Genomic DNA, 23,415 nt, shown 5'->3' with positions numbered 1-23,415 from the left:
ATCAGATCATCACGCCCAGACTCAGGTGTTGTTTGCTTTTCTTTTCTTTGCTTTTCTTTTTGCGGCGGAAAATATGATCCCAAGTCAGCCTCGGGCTGAGGCTGTTCTGCCTCTCCTGGGTCGTGTCCAGACCTGGCTTGAACCTAGAGATTCTTGCCCATTTCATAGTGTTTGGCCTGCCTGATTTACTCTCAACAGAAGATCTCCCTGTACCTGTGCCAGAAAACAAGAGAACACGACATATCGCCCCTGGAAAGAAAATGTCGGGTGAGATTAATCTCCAGGCCGACGTCGGCCAGCTTACGCTGCAAGGCCTTAGCGCGTTCAGCACACTCCTTGCGACACTGACAGCCGACAATGTCAACCCGATGGCAATGATCCAGATGGAGAACCTCGGAGCAGCATTTCCAATCAACGGTAGATATGCGGCAAAGGTGAGCCCTCTGCTCCGGGCTACTGGACTTGACGAGCAGGATTTGACAGGCAAAAAAGGTTCCGGACATGCTCCAACGCTGCAGCTCCTCGCGCCTCGACCGCCTCGGTCTGGTCGTGGGTTGGCTTAAGGGAGATGCAGCTTCGCTGATGGCAAAGTCGGCAGGTGGCCAGGCTATTGCGTTGCTGGCAACTGCATTGATGGGAATCTCAGGAGGCCGTGGAGATGTGTTTTTTGGGCTGTCTCGGAAACTCCTCCCTGCATCTATTGCATTATCGAGTGGCAGCCAACTAGAGAATGTTGCACGTCTCCTATCTAAAAAGCTGGCATCGTTGGGGTCTGGCAACCTCCTCGCTGAGCAGGTATCCCTGATTCACGACGTTTACACGCAGCTGCAAAAGCCAGTACCCACCGATCTCCTGGAGGTCATGAGCACAGAGTCGGCAGTCGACTTATTATATGCTATATCCCGTGCACTTCGCGAGGACGGTGTCCTCGTCCGAATTTCGGGAACTCAAGCAATGGGTTATATATACTCACTTGTTACGATGATGTTCCCCCATGATTGCCTTGTGACGGTCGACAATTTTGTCGTCTTTGAAGGCGAAAACAGAAAGGTTCTCGTCGAGTTTGAAAGTGCATCGGCTGAGCGCCCGACAGAGATTAAAATTGAGACCATATTGAGGATCTCTCACGCAGTGCCTTTGCCCATTGTTATTGAGCCTCGAGAGCGCAAGGTGTTGGAGTGCGCAGGCCACTTCACCTGGGAAGGGTTTTTGGCCGATCAGCTGCAGCTTAACCTTCTGGATCATGGGATTAAATGCACCGAAGAACTTCGCGTAGCTATTGCCGGCGTGCTGGTTCTTATTCCTGCAGAACTAAAGGGAATCGCAATGTTTCCGGAAAGGCATCCACTCCCACGCTCAGGGCTTGTTTCCCTTTTGGGAGATCACCCTAACCACCGAATCTCCCAGGTTTGCCAGAAAATCCTTCGAATCCCGCCAACGGAGCGCCCGCGGAATATTGAAGAGGCATTGGAACGGCTCGTGCACGTGTTTCAGTCAGATACCAAATCCCGAGTCTCCTGTTCCTGCGGCCGCAATGCGAGCAAATGTAATCCTCTGCAGGAATGGCCACGCGAGCCGTATGGAGCCGAAAAAGAGGACTGTAGGCTTCGACATATATGGAACATCGTTGGCCGCGGCTTGGACAAAGCGTTGGCAGCCCTGTTTGTCGAGCCAGCCATAAACGCCACAATCTGGGGCAAAAGGTGGGAGTGGTACGGTACTGGACTGGCCACGGAATTTCTGACACGCAAGTGCTCTAGGGGCTTCTTCGACGGCAGTTGCCAGAAAATCCATCACGAGGTTATGGCATTGGTAGGCTACGTTTCGGAGACCAAAGATCGAGTTATCGATGACCTAGCCTGCTCAGATTCAAGTACACTTTATTCTGGTGTTCTTCAAACCATGTCTATTACCCCGGACCGTGAGGTGCTCTACTATCTGGTTGATGGACGACTTCAACTCAATGGCCGATATCACCCATCTCTCCGCACTCTTCCGGTTCCCGAAAGACCAAAGGCAACACGATCCCTTTACACGCATAAGGGCGTGGTTAAGCCCTCTTCCTTTGGCGAACATCAAGACCTTCTACTCACTGTACATGAGCGGTCAACCTTCTTGGAACTTACCTGCGCCGTACGATTTTCTGGAAATACTGTGCGTCTGCAACTAGCCCGCGTACTTGTTGCGTCTTATGGTCTTGAGGAAAGCGAACCTTGTGAACACTATCCAACAGAAGAACTGAGCGCAGACAGGGTGAAGAATATAATGACCACGTCTGTGGCGGCTCCGAGAGCACAGGAGAAGAAGATTGCTATTGTCCAGACTGCAGGAAATGCAACCGCGCAGCTCCTCAGCTGCGAGTTGGGTGTGCCTACAATCATACAAAGGCGATCCTGTCTGAACTGTACGTATGATGAAGCGGATGGGAAGTTTAAAATGATTATTGCTGGCTAATAACGAGGATTATTGAACTTCGGTTGATTCTAGGGGCTTGGACGCAAAGTAGTTAGAGGATTAGCGATCATAAACTTTAGTCTACTAGGATTCAGTTCCGTCAGAATCTGTATGTAAACAATGATAATGTGTAGTGCGAAGCGTGGTATTTGCTGTCTATTTGTCTTTTTTTTTTTTTTTTCCATCCGTCGCAAACACGCATAGTCAGACCAATCCACATACTGGGCACAACTTGAAGCTGAGAAAGAAAATCTACATTGAAAAGGGAGCCTTGGAAGGGGCGAGCAATGGCCTGCTGGCTCTATCCTCGTATGCAAAATGACATTGGATTCTGAAAAAGAAGGCGCGGTTAATCGCAGCTTCCCAACCGTTTGGCATAGAGCCTATCGAGGAAGGAGCGGTTAGGGGTCCTCTTTCTACATCTCGGAATCGAATTCAGCAATGTGCCCTGCGTAGGTATCCGTCAAAGACCTTGCGCTGGTGGAACAACGGTACCCTTTACATGACCTCTCAAGAATGTCTCGAATACGCGCAAAGCAGCGGGGTAAGCATCTCGCATGATAACTCCAACGGCCAAGAACTTGGAGTAACGCCCTCTACCGCATCCCGGCCTCGGCCCCGGCTCGGCTCTGAATCAAGACCAATAAGCGGACCTCAATCCGGGGAGGCCAAGCGTCAAAGCTTCTCCAAAACTCGCTTAGACGTGCTAGGCAGCGACCTGGATCCTTGGGCCTTCCCCAGGATTCGAGTCATTCGACAACATGGTGGGTGCCCATTTAGCCTATTCAGCCGGTACTCAACTTCGGGTTCTGGGTAAAGTCGGCGCCACCCTGGTTGGAATGGCCAGTCGTTTTCTGTTCCCCAGCGTCTGGGGCTCCCGCAAAACTGGTAGGCTTTTGATTCTGGGGTGTTCTTTCAGGCTGATTGCCTATTTTCCCTATTTTCTGGGGAACCATTGGTGGTTTTGACGTATTGAAAGTCCTCCAATCGATTGTTGCCGAGAGAGTCGAAGCTCTGGATGCAGCTCTGGGCAAAGGATTGCACCAGACATCACATGGGGTCGCTGAAGGTACTCCAGCTCTGGACTTAGATAAAGCGAGCCTCCTCCCTCAGGTCGATCCCAGACATCTGCAAGTGACAAGTCCACATCAGACAACGCGACAAGATGGTTCACAAGACTCGAATTTACAACTGGTACGCACAGCGACCCATATGAGCTTTCAAGCTTCTAACTTTCGCAGGTACATCTGCCTGGTGGCAGCCGGGTGCATGGTGTTGATGGGCTACGATGCGTCCGTTTTCAACTCGGTGCAAAACTCCGACAACTGGCATGCCTACTTTGATAATCCTGTACGTCCTTTTCGCCATCACGACTGCCGCTCGCGATTGCAACATCTCTAACACCGCGTAGGACAGCTACATGCTCGGCCTCATGAATACAGTCTACACCGTGGGAGGAATCATCACCGGCTGGTTCTTCGCTGGACCCTTGGTAAGCTCCTTGCTTCTTGCCTTCGACGCAACGACTAGCTAACGGCAGGAATAGGCTGATTACGCCGGTCGTCGCTGGGCGATGGGCACCGGGTGCTTCATTACAATTGTTGCGACTTTCCTGCAGTGCTTCCCGCCAGCGAGCAACCCGGTTCCGGCGTTCATGGCTGGTCGCGTTCTTATTGGAATGGGGCAAGCTCTTGCTATTGGTTTGTCGACCTCACTGCTACTTTTACGATATTTTGGCTGATATGTGTAGCTGCTGGTCCCATCTACATTGGTGAGGTGACGCCCTCGTACATCCGTGGTCTCGTCATGGCTTTTTGGCAGATGTTCTACTCTGTCGGGTCCTTTGTCGGTAAGCTTCTCACTTTATCAGAATTGCACTCTCACAACCTCTTCTCTAACGCCAAATGTTTCATTCTAGCATACTGGGTAAACTACGCCGCCGGCCAACACCGCAGCAAACTCGGCGAATGGGACTGGAAGATGGTCGTGATCTTCCAACTTCTCCTCCCGCTAATAATCATCTCGCAACTCCCCTTCATGCCCGAATCGCCTCGCTGGCTCGTCCAACGGAAAAACGACATCGAGGGCGCCCGCAAAGTCCTCGCGCAGGTCCGCGATACCGACGAGGAAATCGACGCCGAACTCCTCACCATCCGCGAAGCGATCCAGTTCGAAAAGGAAGCCCTCGATAACGGGAAACGCGCATACATGACGCTCATCAAGGATGCGAGTGTGCGGAAGCGGTTACTTTTGACGTTCGTGCTGAATATCGGGCAGCAGCTTACGGGGCAGGGGACGTTCAACTCGTACAGCTCGACGATCTACAAGAAGATCTGGAAGAACGGGGATACGATCAACCTGATTAACGCGCTGAACGCGACCTTTGGTATTCTCTTCACGCTGAACGCAACCTGGACGGTTGACCGGTTCGGGCGCAAGTTCTTGCTCGTCCTCGGGGCGTGCGGTATGGCGGTTTGTATGCTGATTACGGCGCTTGTTGGGCTCGAGACGCCGGATACCCCCGAGGGCGCAAAGACGCAGCCAGTGGGCATTGCGATTGTGTTTCTCATGTTCCTCTTTGCGTTCTTCTACAAGCCGTCTTGGGGCGCGACGGTTTGGATTTATACCGCCGAGGTTTTCCCGATGAATGTGCGCGCGCAAGGTATGTTTGACATGACATCTATTCGAGGATAATCAGATGGGGATTGGGAAATGCTAACAGATTGGATGCAGCCGTGGGAATGTGCTCGCAAATGCAAGGCGTGGCGAATACAATCTTCCAACAATTCTTCCCCAAGTTCTACGAGAACGAAGGATTGTAAGTCCTCCCTTCCTTCCAACGAAACTTACCCAAAAACTAACGGGCTCTAGAAAATCCTTCTTCTTCTTCATGACCTGCAACATGTTCCTCGCCGTCTTCGTCTGGTTCATGATCCCCGAGACCAAGAAAGTCCCTCTCGAGGAAATGGACTCGCTGTTTGGCGGCACGAGCCACGTGCAGAATGGAGCGATCTTGCTGCAGCAGTCCAAGGAGGGCGCGCTGGATATTGAGCAGAGTCGCGGGGAGAAGGAGGAGGTTGAGGTTGCTAGTGTCCCTGCCGGTGTGGCTGCGGGCGGAGAAGGAACTGAGAGGAAGTGATGGATAGATGTATTTCTCCAGTGTGTCTGAATAATGGGATGGATCGGGACTGCCTGGATACCGGAGGTGTGGGTGCGTTGTCTGTGCAGTAGCTACCAGATGCTGAGCGATATATCGGAAATTGAGCGAAATCTACCTTGATGAAAATATGCCAAGGACACCAATATCTTTGGGTGTAGAATACATACGGCTGATAGGGAAGCTACCTAGTATGAGCTCCTCATTGGCGCTCGGATATAGCGTCTCAGGGATGCACAGAGCTCAGCCCGGAAGCACCAAAGAATCTAGGGCATGGGTAGAGAATTGCATCATAAACTCATGTACCATATACAATACTCGTACTTTCGCGATCCTGGTACCCCAGGGAAAAGCTGCGTTGCGACTCGCCGATGGCCTCACAGCCCGCTATAAATACGGGCCATGATGTCCCTGGCCCTAGTAAGTAGTTCATGTTAATGGACTCCCTAAATCTCTCTAAAGTGGTAACTATGTTTGCTACATGGCCTTTCAAGATCCATGGGTTAACCTGTTAGACCTGGTAGTAGAAGTATATTACTAGGCATCGTTTAGGGCTAATACTAGGTAGTAGTTAGCCATGTGCTTTTAACTATTTGATATGCTATTAAGAGATTTAGGTGGTGCTACTTAATGCTTAGAAATACCTTTCCCCAGCTTTCCCCAGCTTTCCTTGTTGTTATGGCTGCCTGGGAAAGCGCAAAAATGTTTCTTAGAGCTTTAGGCACACGTGACTAAAAAGCGACCTATATAGCATGAGGAGATGTGTATACTATAAAGTAAATAATGTGCATAGGGCGCGCGAGCTGCATGAAATCAAGGTAGCTACATCCTGCCTGCAGTGTCTACTACTAACTCGCGTTTAGTGCAGTTAGAATGATCAGAAATCTCAGTTTCTCCTCATTACTTGATGTTGTAATAAAGAAGTCTCGATACTGATTGTGGAAATATATATTCCACCATGCCTGCAGTTGGTAGATAGCATTAGGTGTACCCATCTGTTTCTAGGACAAGTAATTAATCACGACTCCTATCTTGAAGGTGCCGCACGAGAGAAAAGCATTACTCACAATAATATTCCAATGGCCCATCTCGTCGGAGTTCCCACGTCGGTCGGCGGCCGAAAACGTGGCGGTGGACTTCTGACGCGAGGGGCTTGAAATCGGACCAACTGGATCGAGTCCCACCCAACACTAGAAAAGCCCGCTATGACAGCAGGAACGGGTCAGAAGCATCGGATGGGCCGTGGTGCTGAAATACGTTCATTGGCACATTTCTAGAGTTAAGGGAACAATTTTGTTCATATATATCAAGTGGTGATGGTTCATTCTATGTGGGTATTGTAACTGTAGCGGGTATAGACTTCGTGAATAGTACATATACATAAGATCGTAACTCATAATGTAGAAATGTATCATCGTAAACCGAGAAAGAAAGTCTCCACGTGGTCACTTTTCAAGGCTGAAAAAGTGAGCCCAAGGCAAAAACCAAGCCATACGTCCTAGATATTCGAGAACCTCAATATCGCTCGAATGCAAACCCAGGGGTCGACCCAGCCTGAGGGCCAAGATTGTAGAGAGGCACCTCATGATCCATGCCAGGCATCGGAGAGTCACCATCCTCAGGCTCCCCTCCAAGGTAGTTGGCGTTCACCTTGTCCAAGATTGAAAATTGTAGTTCCAATTCAGAGGGTGGCACGCCAGTAATCTCTCCATTAGACGGCGCCTGAGAGGATGGTGCTGTCGCGTGCGCACTGCTTGCCCCAAAGGCAGAAAACTCCGACGCGGGATGATAGCCCGTGGAGGGCGAGGTGGACGGTGGAAATACTGAAAGCGACACAGTGTCGTCAAACGGTGCGGCGAGCATGGTCTGGTCACTGGCGCCGTATATGGTACTTCCGAATGAAGCAGCAAATGTGCCTGTAGGATCTGAACCAGGACTGGGATCATCAGGTGCCACCTTGAATAACCGGCTGACATACTCGTGCAGAAACTCAAAGTTCTGCTCAAGGAGGGTGAGCTGTCGCTCGAGGGTTCCAACCCGGGATTCCATGTCCTGCATTACTGCAGACGGCGTGGTGGGCCGACCACCTCCATGATCGGCATTGGGCGACAGCATCTGCGTGTCCGGAGAGGGGCTGTTGAAGGTGAAAGTTGGCAGACTTGGTAGGGGTGACGGCGATGGTAGATCTTGGCCAGGACGTGAGCCTCCGGCCTCCGGGTTTATCGTGAGCTGTGGAACACCGTATGGGGGACTGAAATCTAAAATAGATATCAGTAGGGCCAGAATGGAGTGTCAAATATGGGATCTCTTACACGGATTCTCAGGGAGCGGTGTATCAGGGAATCGAACCAGCCACAGTTTTTCCCACTTTTCTTCCCGTGTCCCCCTGAGATGAAGGCTGCATTGGCTGAAGTGAGCATCGCACTCTTCAGGTGCGCTAAAGTACAGGTAGCATCTTCCGCAGCTATGCTCGCCATGTTTTCGTTGCAGGTGGCGACTGCAATATTAGAACAGGATCTCACAAAGAGGTTTGCTGTTGTACTTACAGTAGATCTGCAGGATGTTTCCACCCGTCGAGAGCACAAGCTCGGTAGTCCTGAGAATCCAGGCCATATGTCTGTGGATCCATCTTCCGGTACACGCATGCAAGCTTAGGCTTGCCAACCGTTCGGTCGGATACGTCGAGGCGTGGCTTTTTTCTACCCCCATGCCCGTCACCAGCGCCCCCGGGCTCGGTCTGTTGGGGAGGTTCAAAACCCCCTTGGCCAGCTGGAGACGAGCTCTGGGCCAGGTTGGAATTGCCTAAGGTTTCCACGGGCGAGGCTGAGTGGCTCACAGGTCCAGTGCCATTGCATGTTGTATGGCTCTTGTTTTTAGATCTCGAGACACTTGTTGGATCGATTATCTCCAGGCATCCATTTTTCGCAGCACGGTCGCTCAGTCCTACGAATGTTGTGGCTGGTTGTAAAGCATGGACTGATGATGGTGAGGAGAAAAGAGTGTGCTGGTTGTCAGCCGTGGGGATGCTGGTTGTGCGGGCCACGCCTGCCGCGTCAAGCCCTTTGTCCGTCGTGAGCTCGATCGGGTGGAAAGACGAGAGTCGAGGCGAGCACCACGAAAGTCCTGCAGTCGAGGCTCCCGAGTCTGCGACCGCGAGTTTCCACTTGACCTGGCCCCTTTTGCTGATCTTTCGCTTGCGGGTCTCAATGACAGCCTCGAATGCTCGATTGCGAGGCAGCACCGAAGCGACAATCTCCTGCCAGCCAGGATCCTGATTTGTACGACACCACTCATTTGTGCGAATCAATTGTTTGCAAATGTCATCGGCGTACAAGGCACAGGAGGGGTTATTGGAGAGGGTAGTCTTGATGAGCGATGCATAATCCGGCGGCTGCTGCGGTAGGGCGGGGGATGTAGTAGTGTGTCTCGAGGAGTTACCTTCGTCACGTTGCTTTGATAGCAGGCGCCGCCACTTGCGGATAACCTCGCGAATAATATCTGTCTTTGACTGCTATTACCATCGAGGTAAGCTGCGTTCATAAAGGTAGACGGCGAAAGGAATAGGCATAGGGGTATACCTCGTGCTGACCAGGGGCGTGGTCTGTGGAGAGAGTCGACTTGCGCGACGCTCGACTCGACCAACTCAGGATAGAGTGGACAGTGCTCGCAGAAAGAACACTAATATTAGTGAATCGCTTTTGGCGGACTTTTATCTCCTTGTCAAAGGTGAACTCGGGGTAGGAGGGCGGCCGCTCTGGGCCAAAGTGGACGACACTCATGCCCAGGGGACATGAAGCGGGGAAGATTCAAGAGTTGCAATGGCTCGCAGAAAGTCTGAAGATTGCTGCAGGGAGCTGGGTTGGTTTTGTGTTCGGTCGCGGGTTTGCTTTTTATTTCAGAACCGAAGGGCTATAGCCTTGCGGACGCCGCCTCACTCGTCAACTCGCTCATCGTCTTGTCAACTTGTCAAAAGACAACTAGAACGACTGCTGCCGAGTTGACAATTATCAAGAGGCAAAAGAAAGGGTAGTTGTCAAATGCCAAATTGACAAGAGATTACTTGCAGCAACTTGTCTATTAGCTTGACGAGCCCGTGAGAAGCATAAATACCGAGTCTGACGGCGCAGCCTTTCGGACAAAACCCCAAAAGTTCCACAGCCTCCCTCCAGAATCACTCTCGAACCCTTACAGTCCACCATGTCCCACAACGTCATGTATTATTTCCCTGCCAGCCCGGCTTCACAGCCTCTCCCTCATGTCGAGCCTTCCCCTCAATCATACGGTTCCCCAGAAGACGTCCTGCTCTGGCCAAGTCCTCTCAGTTGTTTCACGCCAGACAATAATTGCACAGCAAATGCTGCAAACCAACACTGGTTCAGTTCTACAAACCATCAGTCACTTTACCATATCCAAGATCCTTTTATAACCGCATTCAACCAGCAATCCCCCGTTGAAGCCCAACAAGGCCACCAAAGCCTGTCGACAGTCCTAGGCAGCAGCCGCCAAGCCCCCTTTGCTCCTCAGGCTCAGGTAGTGACAGCCTTGTCTTCAACATTCCCAACCGCACAACCACCGGCCAACCACAGCTGGAGCTCCAAGCCACCGTTGCAATGCAAATGGGAAGGTTGCACATACTCTGGGTACTTTACACGCGAATCAGTCCTCCTACGTCATATTCGTTTGATCCACCTCAATCCCCGCCAGTTTGTGTGCCCGTATGACTCGCGCTGCAAACCGTTTAACAGGAAAGATAATTTGATGGCTCATATGCGCAAGATTCACGGGGTTCAGGGATAGCTGTTTGAGGATTGAGCACCGCCACATTCTGTGTTTTTTTCTCTTACATAATTTCGTGTCGGATCTGTTCTATTATTTATTGCATAGGCGATCGACGACTACTTTCTTGATACCATTGGCCAGCGATCGAATGATTCATCTTGCTAGTTTAGTTGTCTATATTGCTTGTGCCACCTTGGAATCCGTGGAGAATCCTGTTGGGCGAACAAAGGGTAACCTCAATGTCCTTCTATTGTATATTAGCCTTGTATTCAACTTCCCAAAAACAAATATATCATTACCCACTCATCATCTTGAGGCAATGACGGTTTGCAAGAACTAGAGTATTGGCTAGCAATCATAGCAGCCAACCAAGAAGCCAACGTAGCACGGCCCCGATCGACCGAACCCCCCTCCTTCCCGCCCATGGCACAAATCTTTGTGGAGAACGGCCACCCAGTATAGCACAGGTGCTATAGTATCATAATCAGACGTAGTTTACCTCCCAAGTTAATTACATAAACCATTATTTCTTACGTCTAGCTAATACGTACGACTGCATGGTGTGGAGCGCAAAGCTCCCCGTCGAGCCAAGACTCGTCAACGCGGAAATGCCCTGAATAATGGTATGTTCCTGCTTCTAGGGCGGGGTGGGGGTTGGCGGACAAAAGCCAAGTTTAGGTAGGGTCGGAGCCTTGAGAGCTGCGAGAACAGGGTAAGGATATCATCACCTACTTAAACAAGTCAGGGTGAGAAAAGTACAATCTAGACCACTACTATAATCCCTTTGAGCTTAAGCTAAATAAAGGCACCTGGTGCATAACCATGACAAGGACTGGGAGACTATAACTGCTTATAATTGTTTATATGTGAAAAAAAAAAGAGGTAAGAATCTTAAGATAGCATGGATATGCTAGTCCTTATCTATCATCATCTATTGTTAACAGGCTATAGCCCGTGCTGCTGTGTCTTGGGACATACCCTGCGTCTAGTACATAGTCAGAAGTAGTTATAACTCTATTATTGCAGCCTCAGCTTAGATCATTTACCAATATCCTTATCTATAGTAATTAGAGGATAGAACCGGGAATTACTGTCTAAATAAGTAAAGGATATAAAAGGGTCGACTCCTCTCCCCCTCCAGCAAAGGGTTATTGCATACGCACAACATCCTCCGCCGGCAAGTCGAAGTCGATAATCCACTAAAAAAAATCCCATCAATTAATTTCAAAACCTCAACCTAGCAGCCGCGCGCTCTCTAAGAACCGCGCCAAACCGATAAAATCCAGCCGGCACAGGAACAAGCAGCAGCGCCACAAGCCCCAACAGCGTATTCCCCCACCCATACCCGAGCGCACGGTACATATCGGTCCCAGCAAGCGGGAGCAATGCGCCAAAGAGCGAGCGGGTGACCGTAATCGCCGCAATGCCCGACGCTGCATGCCGCGGATAACTGTCGATGATGTAGGTCTGCAGCGTACTGAAGATCCCGATCATGCCGACGCCGAAGGGGGCCAGGCCGATGATGGGCACGATCCAGTGCGTGGGTTTCTGGACGGACCAGCCGTACCAGAAGAAGGAGATTGGGACCAGGGGGGCGAAGATTATGGCGAGGGGGAGACGCATTTCGGGGTTGTTGTTGTTGTTGTTGTTGCTGTCTTTGTTCCGGGATTTGAGGCGTTGCAGGACTTTGTCGCTTGTGAGGCCGAAGATTATCTGGCCTGTGAGGAAGCCAAGGCCGAGGCCGATGTTGGCAAGGCCGCTGGTGGAGAGGGGCCAGTGGTATGTGTCCTTGAAGACGGTTGTGACTGTGGTGAAAAGAAGGTAGAGGCAGCCGTAGAGCACAGCGATGTAGAGGGCGATGAGGGTGACGATGGGGGAGTAAATGAGGAGTTGAATCGGGGTTGTTAGGCGGTTGAGTAGGAAGCTGACGGCGGCCGTGTTGGTTTTAATCCGCGGTTGGTCTTTGTTTTCATAGCAGCTCCGTAGCTCAGGTCTGTCCAGCTCCTTTTGCAGCTTGCGTGTTTTGCGCTCCATTAGGATTACTGGGTTAGTTTCGCGGTTGAAAATGACGACGAAAGTCGTAAAGGTGCCGCCTGTGATGGCGAGCACCCAAAAGATCTATATGATTGTTTAGTATTTTTCTCCAATAGTGCTTACCAAGTCTCTAAAATATTATACTAACCCATTGCCATCCAACATCCTGGGCGATAAAGGCACCGCAAATAGGACCAATGACAGGCCCAAGCAGGGGCCCCGACGAGAAAATCGACATGGCCAGCCCTCGTTGCTCGGGGGCGAAGAGATCAGATATGACACCGCCACCAATTGTCAGACAAGCAGACCCGCCCATTCCGGTAATGGTTCTGAAGACAATGAGCGAGGCGATGTTTGGTGCAAGGGCACATCCAATCTGGAATAAAACGAACAGCGTCGTTGCCACGTTCAAAACAATTCTGCGGCCGTATAGCTCGCTTAGCGGTGATAGAAAGAGAGGTCCCACCTAGAGCAACGTATCAATAAGACACTGGAGCACGACGAAAAGCGTGGCAGACCTACGGCGTAGCCGAATAGATAAGCTGTGACCGCTAGGGTACCCAGTACAGACGAGGCGTTGCCGAATTCTTGCGCGGCGTATCCAGCTGCGGGAGCAAAGAGGGTAGACGCAAATGGGCTGGAACAGTCATTATCGTGTACCGCTCCAGTTGTATGTAGAGATTTATCTACCTAATCAAGGTGACGATACTGACGATACCTAGAAGAAACCATTTCCGAGAAGGAGGGTAATTCCTTGAAATAAGTCAATGACGGTTGTCCGGTATCAAGTCATTCTCATTTACCTTGGATTCTGAGGATCCTTGCCATCTTCCCAGCCGACTATTCCTCTCGACAGGTCCATCAAGAACGATTGCTAATCATGTCAGAGAGTTCTTAACCAAATAGGTTGCAATATACCTCGTTGTTCGCTTTATGGTTCTGGACAGCCATATCGGTCAAAAAAATATTGATAAAGAGAAGAGAGATATTGCTGGAGTTGGAGAGTAGGCTTCTGGCTGGTTCATTTGTATAGAAATATCGGGGGGTGGGGTGCATATACTCCGTTAATTCGGTTAGCGTTGGCCACTATCATTGGTCGACTCGCCGCTCGGAGGACGTGAATCCGCAGTTACGGTTAGCGCAGTATCTATCTTGGCAGCGAGATATTGTATTTGTACTCAGAGTAGGAAATTAGAGATGATTCCGCAAGACTCTCGAAATAAACGTATTAGAGCCAGTTCTGGAGATTCAGGAATTCGTCAAGATCCCCAAAGTCCACTTCTCCCGCATCCACCGGCATACCCGCCGACCAATGGCTGCCTCCAGGTGCACTGCTCGCCAGAAAGTAGTCCCCAATGTCATTGCTATCAAGTTGGGGTAAATCAGTAGAGCCTTCTATGTTATCCCGAGTCAAATCCAGAGCCTGTCTACACGAAGAGGACTGAAGCTCTCCCTGTTCATGGCAGCCAAGGCCAAGGGCCTCGAGGTGATGTGGCGCTAGCCACTTGATTTTATCAGCCGTTGAGCTGTCGCTGCCCAGGAGATTCAGTACTGATGCCCCCAAAGAGGTCGTGTAGGCATCATCCGGTATACGAGATTTAGCTTGGTACAAAGCCAGCTCCGGAACCTTGTTTTCCAAACTGAGGAGCTCCTCTTGGATATGCCGAGCACTGCTTGGGAGGGTTGCGATCATGACCTATATCGAGGAATCAATAGCGCGAAACCAAGAAAAACGATGCGACAAACATACCGTCATCATAACCTTCCACCGATGGGCAAGGCCGCTGCGCTTCGCAAGGCTGTCGGATATCTTTCTTCCCAGTGCCAAACGTGTACAGATGGACTGTGTCTGGGGAGGCGCAGGGTCCCTGGACGTTAGGACGACGTAGAAGAGAGTCAAAGTCGAGCTGAACAATGCACGACTTATTAGCCAATTCCCACCGGGCAATAGGCCCCGTTTATACATGTCTTCGCACAACACGATGATGTTCTCGCATGCCTGGATGCATACTGTTGCGAGCCACTTCGAGGTTGTGCTCTCTGGCTGATCTAGACTGCCCGTCTGCATCATGAACTGCCGGAGAAAAGGCCGGTATATGTAGAGCTGAGAGTGTGCATATAATATGCAGAGGGTAAACCGGGCTCTAGATTTTCATTTTTCTGTAAGGTCTCACTCTCTCCCCGTCCAGTAATCTGTTAGAGGACTTACGTTGTAAGTTTGGGGGTCTCGGGACCATTTCCTAGGACAAGGTGGACGGGTAACTCTCGAACCTAATGGTGAAGGTGTCCTTCAATTTCTTTCAGTTTGCTCATAATCACAGGATAGCTTCCCATACTTCCCGACTGGAGCAGGTCGGACTGGCTCTCAGAGTAAATATGCTTACCGGCCTTTTGGAAAACGTGGTGGAGTCGTCGATAGATAGCTGCGATGCTCGTGAGACAGACTTCACCTTCCGGCTGCTGGTAAATTTGTCGCGCCTCAATGTACGAGTCGTTAATTTCGATTGGGGTTTCTTGGTCAATCTCTTCATTGCTGAGGAGTACTGGAAGCCCACAGGTAGCAGCAACTTCATTGGTGAGCGTCCAAACAGCCCAAAAGACTCGTTTGCCGGTCTCCCGCTGTATCAGATCTTGATGGGCTGTGGATGATCCCACTCGATGGAGCCCCATTCGCACAGCCACTGACAGCGCGGCGCTCACGTAGGTGTAGCAGGTAAAAACTCGGGTCGTTGAGAGGAGGTACAGGATCTTGAAAAAGATGGCCTGGAGAGATACAAGATCTTTGCATTCGGCAATGTTTTGCAGCTGTAAGCTTTTCTCGTAGTAAAGGGCCGACTTTGAAAGCACATCGTGGTCCTGATCCTCAGCCGAGTCGACAAACAGACCGCCGTAAGCGAGAGTGGCGTATAAAAGAGCCAGGAACCGCCATTCCTCTGCGCTGTAATGAGACCGATCAAGCGAATAGACAAGGGTAAACAGATTATCGAACGACGGGCGATGGATGATGCCAAACAGTATCTGAGCATCCAATGCCGCGTCAACTAACCTTTTCGCCACATGCTTGGGTGGAAGCTCGACATCGACCGGTGGTCCCGGGGATGTGTCGAAGAGACCTGGGACCGCAAAGACAGCGGGGACGCGTTTATGCGTGGCGTCGAGCACCCAATCTCCGAGTTTATGCTTGAAGCCTTCAACAAAGGTGCGATCTGCCGAGCGGCCCGTGAACTCAAGGTCTCCTTTCTCACTGGGGTGATAGACTTCTGCGCTGGGCCGCGCTACCTGCGCCTGCGGTAGGCCTCTCAATATAGGCGATGATGATCTTGTACTACTAGGCAAGTCTAAAGCAACAGCAGCATTCTGGGCCGATGCTTCTTCCATAGCCTTTATTCGGCCCTCGAGCAATTCGATCTTCTCATCAGTTGCCGTCTTCCTCTTCTTGCGGGCTGGCTCGGAAAAGGTGCAATCTGCCGAAATCAGGACCGGCATTCTCCCTTGCATGTATTAGACTTTAGGATACTGTACCGTAGAACGAGGCTGTGCACCGGCTGCATGGTTGGTTTCTGTCGCATTTGACTTTCCGCCGGCGGCACGCATCGCAGGAAGCCCCCTTGGGGAGTCCACTCTGTGGCTTGGGGTTCTCCGGAGAGGTCGTTACAACAAACTGGACTTCTTCTGGCATACTGAGATGGGCTGAGGTGAAGTAAGTTTTTAGTGGATGCACTGACTCGGGAGTAGTGGGCTGTGATTACTGGCCATTGGTTCCAGGTCGCTTATGTAGGCAGTTAAGCCAGACTCTCCCAAAGCCTTAGTAGGAAGAAAGCAGAGCGAGGCCAGCTTGTAGTAAGCTGCGCGAAGGCAGGAGGGAGGGGAGAGGAAAGAAAGCCTGGTTCGGTGATTGCAGGTGACCCGGAGTTGTTAAATTCGGTCGGTTAATTACTTGTCCCTACCGGCGGTCAAAAGTACCTAAGGGGAATAGATGTTACTGGCTGGTACATACGACCACAGGGTGTGGAGTAGACTTGTCTGACCCAACCTATAAACCTGCCCCAAACCTATAAGGGTCCTTGGCCTTTCTAAGGTTTGCGAGTAGTGTGAAAGGTAGTAATGAGAGTAGATAGCTTGTCGCGATAGGTTAATTCCAAGGATAAGGATCTCATAGTAGATTAACGCTGGAGGTTGGAATCAACCCCTTGCGAGCAGAGGAAGTTCTCAGAGGTAACAATCCATCGCGGCGGCGCCTGAGGCGATTCATTAGCTGTGGCATCGCTTAGAGTGCAGAGTATGCCGTGCCTGTAGGTGCACTACCCAACGCTAGGAACATCCATGGCGAGATACTTCGAACCTTCATGCTCTCAAGACATCGATGTTTGAACGTCGAAGAGACGAGAAATGAGCAATCCAGGGGCAAAAGCGTCGTGCGCGAAAATAGCGCGACGAGCTGGGATTATAAGTTTGTCCAGGTACACGGCGGCTAGTGTCTCTGGTGAGTGCCGAGATGTGCTAGAGGCTGGGCGTTGGGCAGTCATTGGTAGGGCTGGTCTTGAATCTCAGACACCGCCACACGAAAGCTCGCACCAGGCCCTTGGCGTAGGGCATCGTTCCTGATCTCTCCGGGGCAGTGAGGCGGTGCAGGCTGCAGTCGAGATCTATGGTCTGATGGGCACAAGCCACAACTTCCTCATTGAGAGGCGAAGCACTGAGCAGCTGATATCGGATCCTGAGTCAATTTTCGCTCTTCCAGGTACGATTCTTCGGTCGTGAATTCGTTCTAGCTTCTGCATGCCCTCCCGCCAACAGTCCCCTTCTTGTCGAGTAATAGTTGACAGTTCGACAATACTACCTAGGTAGTGTGTAATTTTAGCAAATTAGAACCAAATTTCAAACCTCTGTGATTCGGGATGAAGCACCGTTTCACGTGGGATTGACCCTGCGCCATCCCATTCGACAGTATCTATTAGTAGCGCTTTGTTTTGGCAGCCATAGTAGTCTGCGCATGGTTCCATGGTACGGAGTATACCAGCCCATTTAGTCTTGGAATGGTACTGACGAACCAGTAACTCCCGGGCGCTTATGCGTGCCGTAAGATAAATGGAGAAAGCCCACTCTGTAATGTTGACGTGTATACTAGATCCAGCCCCACGAATTGTATAGTTGTCAGGTAAGATGTCCCCCGGTTCCACAGCTCGCGCGCTTCCTTTGACCAATAACCTTACGCAGCCTTCCATCTTGCCCCAAGGTTAACAGCGGCCATGATAAGCGCGCAACCCCGCACTCGTGACGCTTACTTGTTTGTCCTTTCCATTCAGTAACCTCCTCATCCTCATCCTCATCCTCATCCTCCCTACTCCCACCAATCTTTACTACCAGTCGATCACCTCTCAGGAACCTGGGGATCGAGCAGTATAGAGGAAGATGGACGACTATTTCGTCGGCGCCGACTCGTCCGAGGGGGAACAAGTCTATACCCCATCGGCAACGGCAACACGCACCAGCTCCCACGAGACCGTCCCTCCTCACTGGGAGCCCGACCTCCTCCCCACCTACGCCAGCATCTCGCGCGGCCCCAGCGCAGCAGTCCCCCCACACAAAGACGCAACATTCCTCATCCGCGACCGGGCCACGGGCCTCGTGATCGCGCTCGAAGACGGCGAACTCGGACTCCACCCCGATGAAAAGTCCCCCACCGGCAGCAACACGGGGGGAGCCGACACCGACACCGGCACGGACACGGGGCGCCAGAGCGGCTACCAACACAGCCGCGGCAGCCACTGGCGGTGCATTGAGAACGACGAGCTCTGGCTCGGGTTCAGGAACTCGGTCTCGGGCGAGTATATCGGACACAATGGGGATGTGAAGGGCAACTGGCGGTTCATCGCGAAGAAGAAGCACCACGAGTCGTGGGAGTGGTTCTGTGCGAGGGAGCAGCATCCAGATGGGGGGCATGTGCTTTTGGTCAAGCATAAGAGTGGGTTTCGGGCTATGAGGGCCGGTGGGGAGGAGGGGAGGGAGTTGGTTGTTGCGGGGAAGGGGGAGGCGGGGACCGTTTGGGATTTTATCAAGGTGCGGTAGGGTAGGAGGCTCGTGGTGGCGTTCTTGTTGAGTTTGCTGGGTGTGGGGTCAAAGGCTCAAGAAGCTTCATAAAATCGGCGCTCTACAGGGACTGGGCATCCGCAAGGGATATCTGGACCTAACGCAATTCATATTGAAGGACTCAAATCAAACGACCTACAGCTATATCAAAGGCAATCTCTAAATACTTACGAAGGTACTAATTCCAACAAACCATGTCTCCGACAAAACCACGTATCGCCTGCATAATACGTGACTGAGACACACACCCACGCATGTCCGTTTGGTATACCACGCCATGGTGCCCAAGGTGCTAAACGAATGGACTCCAGCTGACCGAGATGGACGCTTAGTGAACGTACATCCCATCAACCCCACTAATCTTCTCAGCCGGCGGCAGCGCATCCCAGCGCGCCTTGCGGGTCTTGTTCCGCCAGATATAGAAGAGCTTCATCCCGGCGAAGAGCGCGATATTCGCCGAGCAGAGGCCGACGAGGGCTTTGTTTGCCGTATGATCTATAACACACAATGAGTCAGTTGGGAAACGCTTAAAGAAAATATACAAGGTATAAGGAAACGGGGAGAGTGAAACGCACAATACGGCTTATCCTCCTCACGATAAACATTGACCGCAACAATACTCCCAATCTGATAACACATGTTATAAATCGCCGTCGAGACCGCGCGCATGCCCACGTTCTTCGCGTTGGCCGAAGTCATTCCGACGAGAATACTATGCGTGTACGGGATCCCATTGATCCCGGTGAGCATTGCATAGCGCACCCAGGGGGAGGACGAGTCGGGGATGCAGACGAGCGCGATGAAGAAGGGGAGCATCCAGACGTTGCTGAGGGAGGCGACGAGGGAGCGTTCTTTGAATTTCTCCGACAGCCAGCCGGCCACCAGGACGTTTATGGCGAAGAGCGCGTAGCCGGGGATTGCGAGGAGGTTGGATTCGAGGACGGTGTAGTCCATTCCGCGGAGGATTAGGCTGAGGTAGTTTGCGACGGGTTGGAAGGGGATCCAGGCTGTTATGCCGAGCTAACATAGATTATCAGTATAGAGTACAGTATTGGAGGGCTGCTGTTGAGGCTTACGATGTAGATCGGCCAAACATCGACATTAGAGATCGCCCTCCAGAGATCTTTCAAACCGACGGGCTGGCGATTGTTCATGTCGCCCTTGGTCGGATCGTCGCGGAGGAGTCTGTTGACGAGAACCTTTTCTTCTTCTTCGGTCCACCACTTGTTTGAACCATCCTTGCGGCGGAAGAAGAGGGCTGGCTGGATGATCGAGGTGGACATGACACCGGCGCTGATGAAGCCTACCACGATGCAAATGAGGCCTTCGATAAGGAACCTAGTCTTATTAGCAGAGCATCGATAGGAGGATGAGGTGCGACACGTACAGCCACTGCCACCCAGCCCACCCCCGAATCCCCCTCATGGTAAGTAGTCCACTAGCAAGCAGTGCACCATAGATCTGGGTCAACGGAATCGCAGTATAGAAGACCGAAAGCCGAATTGGAAGCTCATTGCTCTTGTAAAAGTACGAGAGATAGAGAACCATCTCCGGGATGAATCCACCCTGCAGTGTCCCGATGATTGCGCGCATGGCGAGGAATGACCCTCGACCGGTCATGGCCGACTGAGCGCAGCACGCGACGCCCCAGAGGACGATGCAGATTGGGATGATCCGGTCGGGCCCGAATTTCTTACTGATTAGGTTTCCAGGGAGTTCGGCGCCGAGGAAGCAGATGAAGAAGACGGTTTGGCCGGTGTTGTAGTCACTGTTGTCGTTAGAGGAGGTGGTAAGGGTAGGGTAAAAGGGGCGCACTTGGTGTTGATGCCCAGGTCGTCGAGCTAGGTCGGTCAGCATATAGACTCCTCCATCAGATGTCGCTCACTGACCATATTATCCGAAACAGCCCGGTTGATATTCCTCCTCACAAGATCCAGAGACGAAAACATGACCCAGACCCAGAGCATAATCCTCAGATCCAACTGCAGTGGAGATGATCAGCTCAATGCACCAAACAGACAAACCCAAACCACGTCGCAGAGAATACGGCCTCTCCAGCATCAAAGCCAGAGCAGGTCAACCACACAAAGAAAAAGGAATTACTTTCATTTTCAAACGTCGCTCGGTCTCGGCAGTCCAGGTCAACGCAGGGTCGAACCTGGCCCTGCCTTCATACTTGGATTTCTCGTACAGCTCCCTCCAGTACGCCGCGCGCGCGGGGTCCGAGAAGATGTGAGGCTCCGCGGACCCGAGGCCATCTTGCGGGGCAAGGCCTTCGGTGCTGTAGTCTTCGGTTGTGGCGATGTTGATCGAGGGTTGGGTGGAGGGGGTTGTGTAGCTCTCTTGAGCGCGTTTCTCGTCGGTTGGGTGGGCCATCTTGGTGCTCCTTTGAGTATGGAGATTGCAACTTGGGTGACTGGAAAGAGAGGCAGATTCTGCCGTCCAGGATGATAAGACCCTTTATACCCCTAGGCAAGACCCAGGTAAGCGTGCTCCAAGCTCGCCATGCTTCCTCTATCGCACGGAATCGTCCACCTCTCGGCTGCATAGTCTCATTTAGACGGCGGACCATATTTCAGACGAGCATGGGCCAATCAGGACAGTAAATTATATCGGAAAAACTTCCTGACATTGTGGAGGCGCAGATTAGCGGCATGGGGTGGATATCAGAGCCAAATGACGTTTGATAACGGGGCAGCCACGAGGTAGAGTGCTCTATATACCAGGTCATTGGTCGATAAGAGTCCTGTCCATGGATTCTTCCAGGGTTGAGAAACACCGTCCTGTAGCGGGTGTACATTGCAGCTACCAGTTTCCTATCTCAATGCAATAGTTTTCTTCAGATCCGAAAGGCCATGAGCGTGGAATTGCGCAGCAAGAAGCGACTCAGCGCCGGTGCCGGACAAGCATATGAGCTCATCCTCGCGCGCAATCGCATCATCCGCAACCCCTTGTGATGGGTCGAGAAACGCACGTTGGAGCTACTGTTGGGCTTAATTGATGCATCCATCAAAGTCAATTCGGAGCGACGGGCTGATTCGAGAACAAGAGCGATTGCGAGTTATCTTATCTCAATCACGACAGCGCGGGATGTCAGGCTGCAAGCACACCCAGGGCCTTGGGACCGTCCCAGGAACGACGCTGCATTTAACCTTATCTTAGTTCGCAGCACAGGCGCTTCTGCTTGACATGGGTCTCTTATTTCTTTTCCTCAATTACCATTGCATGGTCTCTCGAACAAACAACAATTTACGTACAAAGCTTAACGGGAAGGAGGTTTAAGAAGCAATCTTTCCCATCAGACACCCCACACTGGAATCCAAACGACGAGAATCCCACGGATTGAAAGACTGGCCTGGGCGAGTCGGGGACCGTATTAGGAAAAGACTGCTCACGAGCGTTGATGGCATCATCTCTAGCGCGAATGGTGAAGATAAGATGCATCCGGACAGAGTGCGGGGAAACTTAGCATCCTTCAACCTCAAGAATTCAAAACGCAAGACGTGCAGTATGCCAATTATCGCGACCCAATAATAGTTGATATAACTCTTAGTCTCTTCTCTCCTTCAACATCCTCTCCCCAAATCTCAAAGTGGCCCGATCAAACCTGACCCTAAAAACCGGCCACACCAGACTCCCCACAACCCCCAATACCCAATCGCGCAGCGGCGCATCGCGCGGACTCGGGCCACGCATGTTATTCAACAGCAGTGCTGTCTCGATATCCATCGTGATAAAGTATTTTCCTTTCCTCAGACCCTCGAGTATCATCTCCACTACACGCCCCGTGCTCTTCGCCCCCGACCCACCATCCTCTCCTCCTTCGATTTCTTTCAGCAGCGCGGGCTTCCGTGCCTGCTCCGCGTAGAATGCATCCGTGTAGAAGTTTCCCGGGAAACTGCAGTGGATGCTGATTTCCACCTGCGAGGCGTACAGCAGGACTTCGTGCCGGAGTGTATCCGCGAGTGCGCGCGTCGCGGCTTTGCTGGGTGTGTAGGCGGCGTACCCTGGTAGACCGAGGAATGCGGCGGTGGAGGCTGTAAAGACAATATGCCTTGTCGGTTCGCTTCTTTTTCTTCGTTCTGTCGACAAGGGCCCCGTTGCTGTCCCTGGAGCTGTGGCCTCTTTAATCCACCGCTGAAGAACCGCACGCGCTATATATGCAGCGGCGAAGTAATTCCTTGCCATACAAGCTTCAACATCCCGCGCCGTGATATCTGCAAAAAAGCCGATTTCGTCGACTGTCCCGCCGGCTACGCAGAAGAGCATGGAGGGTGCGGTGGGGAGGGCGGAGATGTATTCCTCGACCTCGGTTGCGTTTGTTAGGTCTATTGCTGCGCTATCGACGGTTTGAGCTGGGTCGACAATGTGCTTGACGAGTTCTTGGTGCGTTTCTTCGAGGGGACCGGGGGTTCGAGCGAGGACTGTAACGTTTGCGCCTGTGTTGGTCTCTATTAGCTGGGGAGGTGAGCAAAAGCTTAAGTTTGGATTCCGTACCCTGTGTGGTCAGTTGGATTGCGAGCTCGCGCCCTAAGCCTTTGGAGCCGCCCGCTATAAGGACGGACTAGAGAGTCAGCTGCACCTGCATACAGGAAAAGTGGTGCAAAGTTACCTGGCCCTTGACCTCGAAATGTTCCTTGCGCGTCATTATCTCACACACACGTCCCGAGCGACAACTGTCTTATGCTCAGATAGGGGTGTCTCCTTTGTATCCTTCGCAGGAGGCAACTCTACTACCTAGTACTCTGCACCGGAGACCCAGTATATATAGCAGCAGACTGAAGGACTCGAACATGCTGAGATCCTGGGTACAGCTACCCCCTTTTTGGATTACTCATTCGGCTGTTGAGCACGCGTGGACGCGGAGACTACCACAGGAAAACCCGGGCATCCTACTACTA

The 23,415-nt window shown here is 51.8% G+C and overlaps 8 protein-coding genes across 8 annotated transcripts; 3 read left to right on the top strand and 5 right to left on the bottom strand.

Annotated features, from left to right (window-relative positions):
* Positions 1 to 260: 260 nt before the first annotated feature.
* On the top strand, positions 261 to 2,454 carry BJX68DRAFT_270421 (uncharacterized protein; the record flags this gene model as incomplete). The annotated part of the gene is made up of 2 exons (XM_071046651.1): positions 261 to 434; positions 493 to 2,454. The coding sequence occupies 2 exons, from the start codon at positions 261 to 263 to the stop codon at positions 2,452 to 2,454; spliced, it is 2,136 nt and encodes a 711-aa protein (XP_070895463.1).
* A 753-nt stretch (positions 2,455 to 3,207) lies between these two features.
* Positions 3,208 to 5,657, top strand: BJX68DRAFT_244342 (sugar porter family MFS transporter). The gene is made up of 8 exons (XM_071041290.1): positions 3,208 to 3,648; positions 3,696 to 3,804; positions 3,866 to 3,946; positions 4,001 to 4,154; positions 4,205 to 4,303; positions 4,373 to 5,116; positions 5,188 to 5,272; positions 5,326 to 5,657. Exons 1-8 carry the CDS (start codon positions 3,620 to 3,622, stop codon positions 5,591 to 5,593), a joined length of 1,569 nt encoding a protein of 522 aa, XP_070895462.1. The 5' UTR covers positions 3,208 to 3,619; the 3' UTR covers positions 5,594 to 5,657.
* A 1,469-nt stretch (positions 5,658 to 7,126) lies between these two features.
* On the bottom strand, positions 7,127 to 9,390 carry BJX68DRAFT_270419 (uncharacterized protein; the record flags this gene model as incomplete). The annotated part of the gene is made up of 4 exons (XM_071046650.1): positions 7,127 to 7,869; positions 7,924 to 8,108; positions 8,158 to 9,122; positions 9,190 to 9,390. The coding sequence occupies 4 exons, from the start codon at positions 9,388 to 9,390 to the stop codon at positions 7,127 to 7,129; spliced, it is 2,094 nt and encodes a 697-aa protein (XP_070895461.1).
* A 2,210-nt stretch (positions 9,391 to 11,600) lies between these two features.
* On the bottom strand, positions 11,601 to 13,307 carry BJX68DRAFT_278160 (MFS transporter). The gene is made up of 5 exons (XM_071048478.1): positions 13,228 to 13,307; positions 13,115 to 13,177; positions 12,947 to 13,061; positions 12,573 to 12,890; positions 11,601 to 12,508 (listed from the first exon to the last, which is right to left on the bottom strand). The coding sequence occupies exons 1-5, from the start codon at positions 13,284 to 13,286 to the stop codon at positions 11,615 to 11,617; spliced, it is 1,449 nt and encodes a 482-aa protein (XP_070895460.1). The 5' UTR covers positions 13,287 to 13,307; the 3' UTR covers positions 11,601 to 11,614.
* A 345-nt stretch (positions 13,308 to 13,652) lies between these two features.
* On the bottom strand, positions 13,653 to 16,103 carry BJX68DRAFT_257603 (transcription factor domain-containing protein; the record flags this gene model as incomplete). Its single annotated transcript, XM_071043377.1, has 5 exons — positions 13,653 to 14,120; positions 14,175 to 14,568; positions 14,634 to 14,695; positions 14,744 to 15,888; positions 15,947 to 16,103. The coding sequence occupies 5 exons, from the start codon at positions 16,101 to 16,103 to the stop codon at positions 13,653 to 13,655; spliced, it is 2,226 nt and encodes a 741-aa protein (XP_070895459.1).
* Positions 16,104 to 17,836: 1,733 nt separating this feature from the next.
* Positions 17,837 to 18,493, top strand: BJX68DRAFT_270415 (uncharacterized protein; the record flags this gene model as incomplete). The annotated part of the gene is made up of 1 exon (XM_071046649.1): positions 17,837 to 18,493. The coding sequence occupies one exon, from the start codon at positions 17,837 to 17,839 to the stop codon at positions 18,491 to 18,493; it is 657 nt and encodes a 218-aa protein (XP_070895458.1).
* Positions 18,494 to 18,842: 349 nt separating this feature from the next.
* Positions 18,843 to 20,890, bottom strand: BJX68DRAFT_270414 (major facilitator superfamily domain-containing protein; the record flags this gene model as incomplete). Its single annotated transcript, XM_071046648.1, has 7 exons — positions 18,843 to 19,009; positions 19,090 to 19,534; positions 19,591 to 19,852; positions 19,902 to 20,282; positions 20,330 to 20,355; positions 20,404 to 20,496; positions 20,618 to 20,890. The coding sequence occupies 7 exons, from the start codon at positions 20,888 to 20,890 to the stop codon at positions 18,843 to 18,845; spliced, it is 1,647 nt and encodes a 548-aa protein (XP_070895457.1).
* A 1,173-nt stretch (positions 20,891 to 22,063) lies between these two features.
* On the bottom strand, positions 22,064 to 23,162 carry BJX68DRAFT_270413 (putative steroid dehydrogenase; the record flags this gene model as incomplete). Its single annotated transcript, XM_071046647.1, has 3 exons — positions 22,064 to 22,953; positions 23,012 to 23,078; positions 23,127 to 23,162. 3 exons carry the CDS (start codon positions 23,160 to 23,162, stop codon positions 22,064 to 22,066), a joined length of 993 nt encoding a protein of 330 aa, XP_070895456.1.
* Positions 23,163 to 23,415: the final 253 nt, after the last annotated feature.

This window comes from Aspergillus pseudodeflectus (assembly GCF_044049435.1).
Source record: "Aspergillus pseudodeflectus strain CBS 756.74 chromosome Unknown BJX68scaffold_48, whole genome shotgun sequence".
NCBI lineage: Eukaryota > Fungi > Ascomycota > Eurotiomycetes > Eurotiales > Aspergillaceae > Aspergillus > Aspergillus pseudodeflectus.
Note: the sequence above shows the minus strand (reverse complement) of the source record. Positions and strands in the feature narration are given on the sequence as shown.

Coding starts and splice junctions, on each gene's coding strand:
- BJX68DRAFT_244342 (XM_071041290.1), top strand. CDS start 3,620: ATGGTTCACAAGACTCGAATTTACAACTG. Junction 3,947..4,000: donor GGTTCTTCGCTGGACCCTTG/GTAAGCTCCTTG, acceptor CGGCAGGAATAG/GCTGATTACGCCGGTCGTCG. Junction 5,117..5,187: donor GATGAATGTGCGCGCGCAAG/GTATGTTTGACA, acceptor GATTGGATGCAG/CCGTGGGAATGTGCTCGCAA.
- BJX68DRAFT_278160 (XM_071048478.1), bottom strand. CDS start 13,286: ATGGACCTGTCGAGAGGAATAGTCGGCTGGGAAGATGGCAAGGATCCT. Junction 13,178..13,227: donor AAGGATCCTCAGAATCCAAG/GTAAATGAGAAT, acceptor ACTTATTTCAAG/GAATTACCCTCCTTCTCGGA. Junction 13,062..13,114: donor AGTATCGTCACCTTGATTAG/GTAGATAAATCT, acceptor TGACTGTTCCAG/CCCATTTGCGTCTACCCTCT.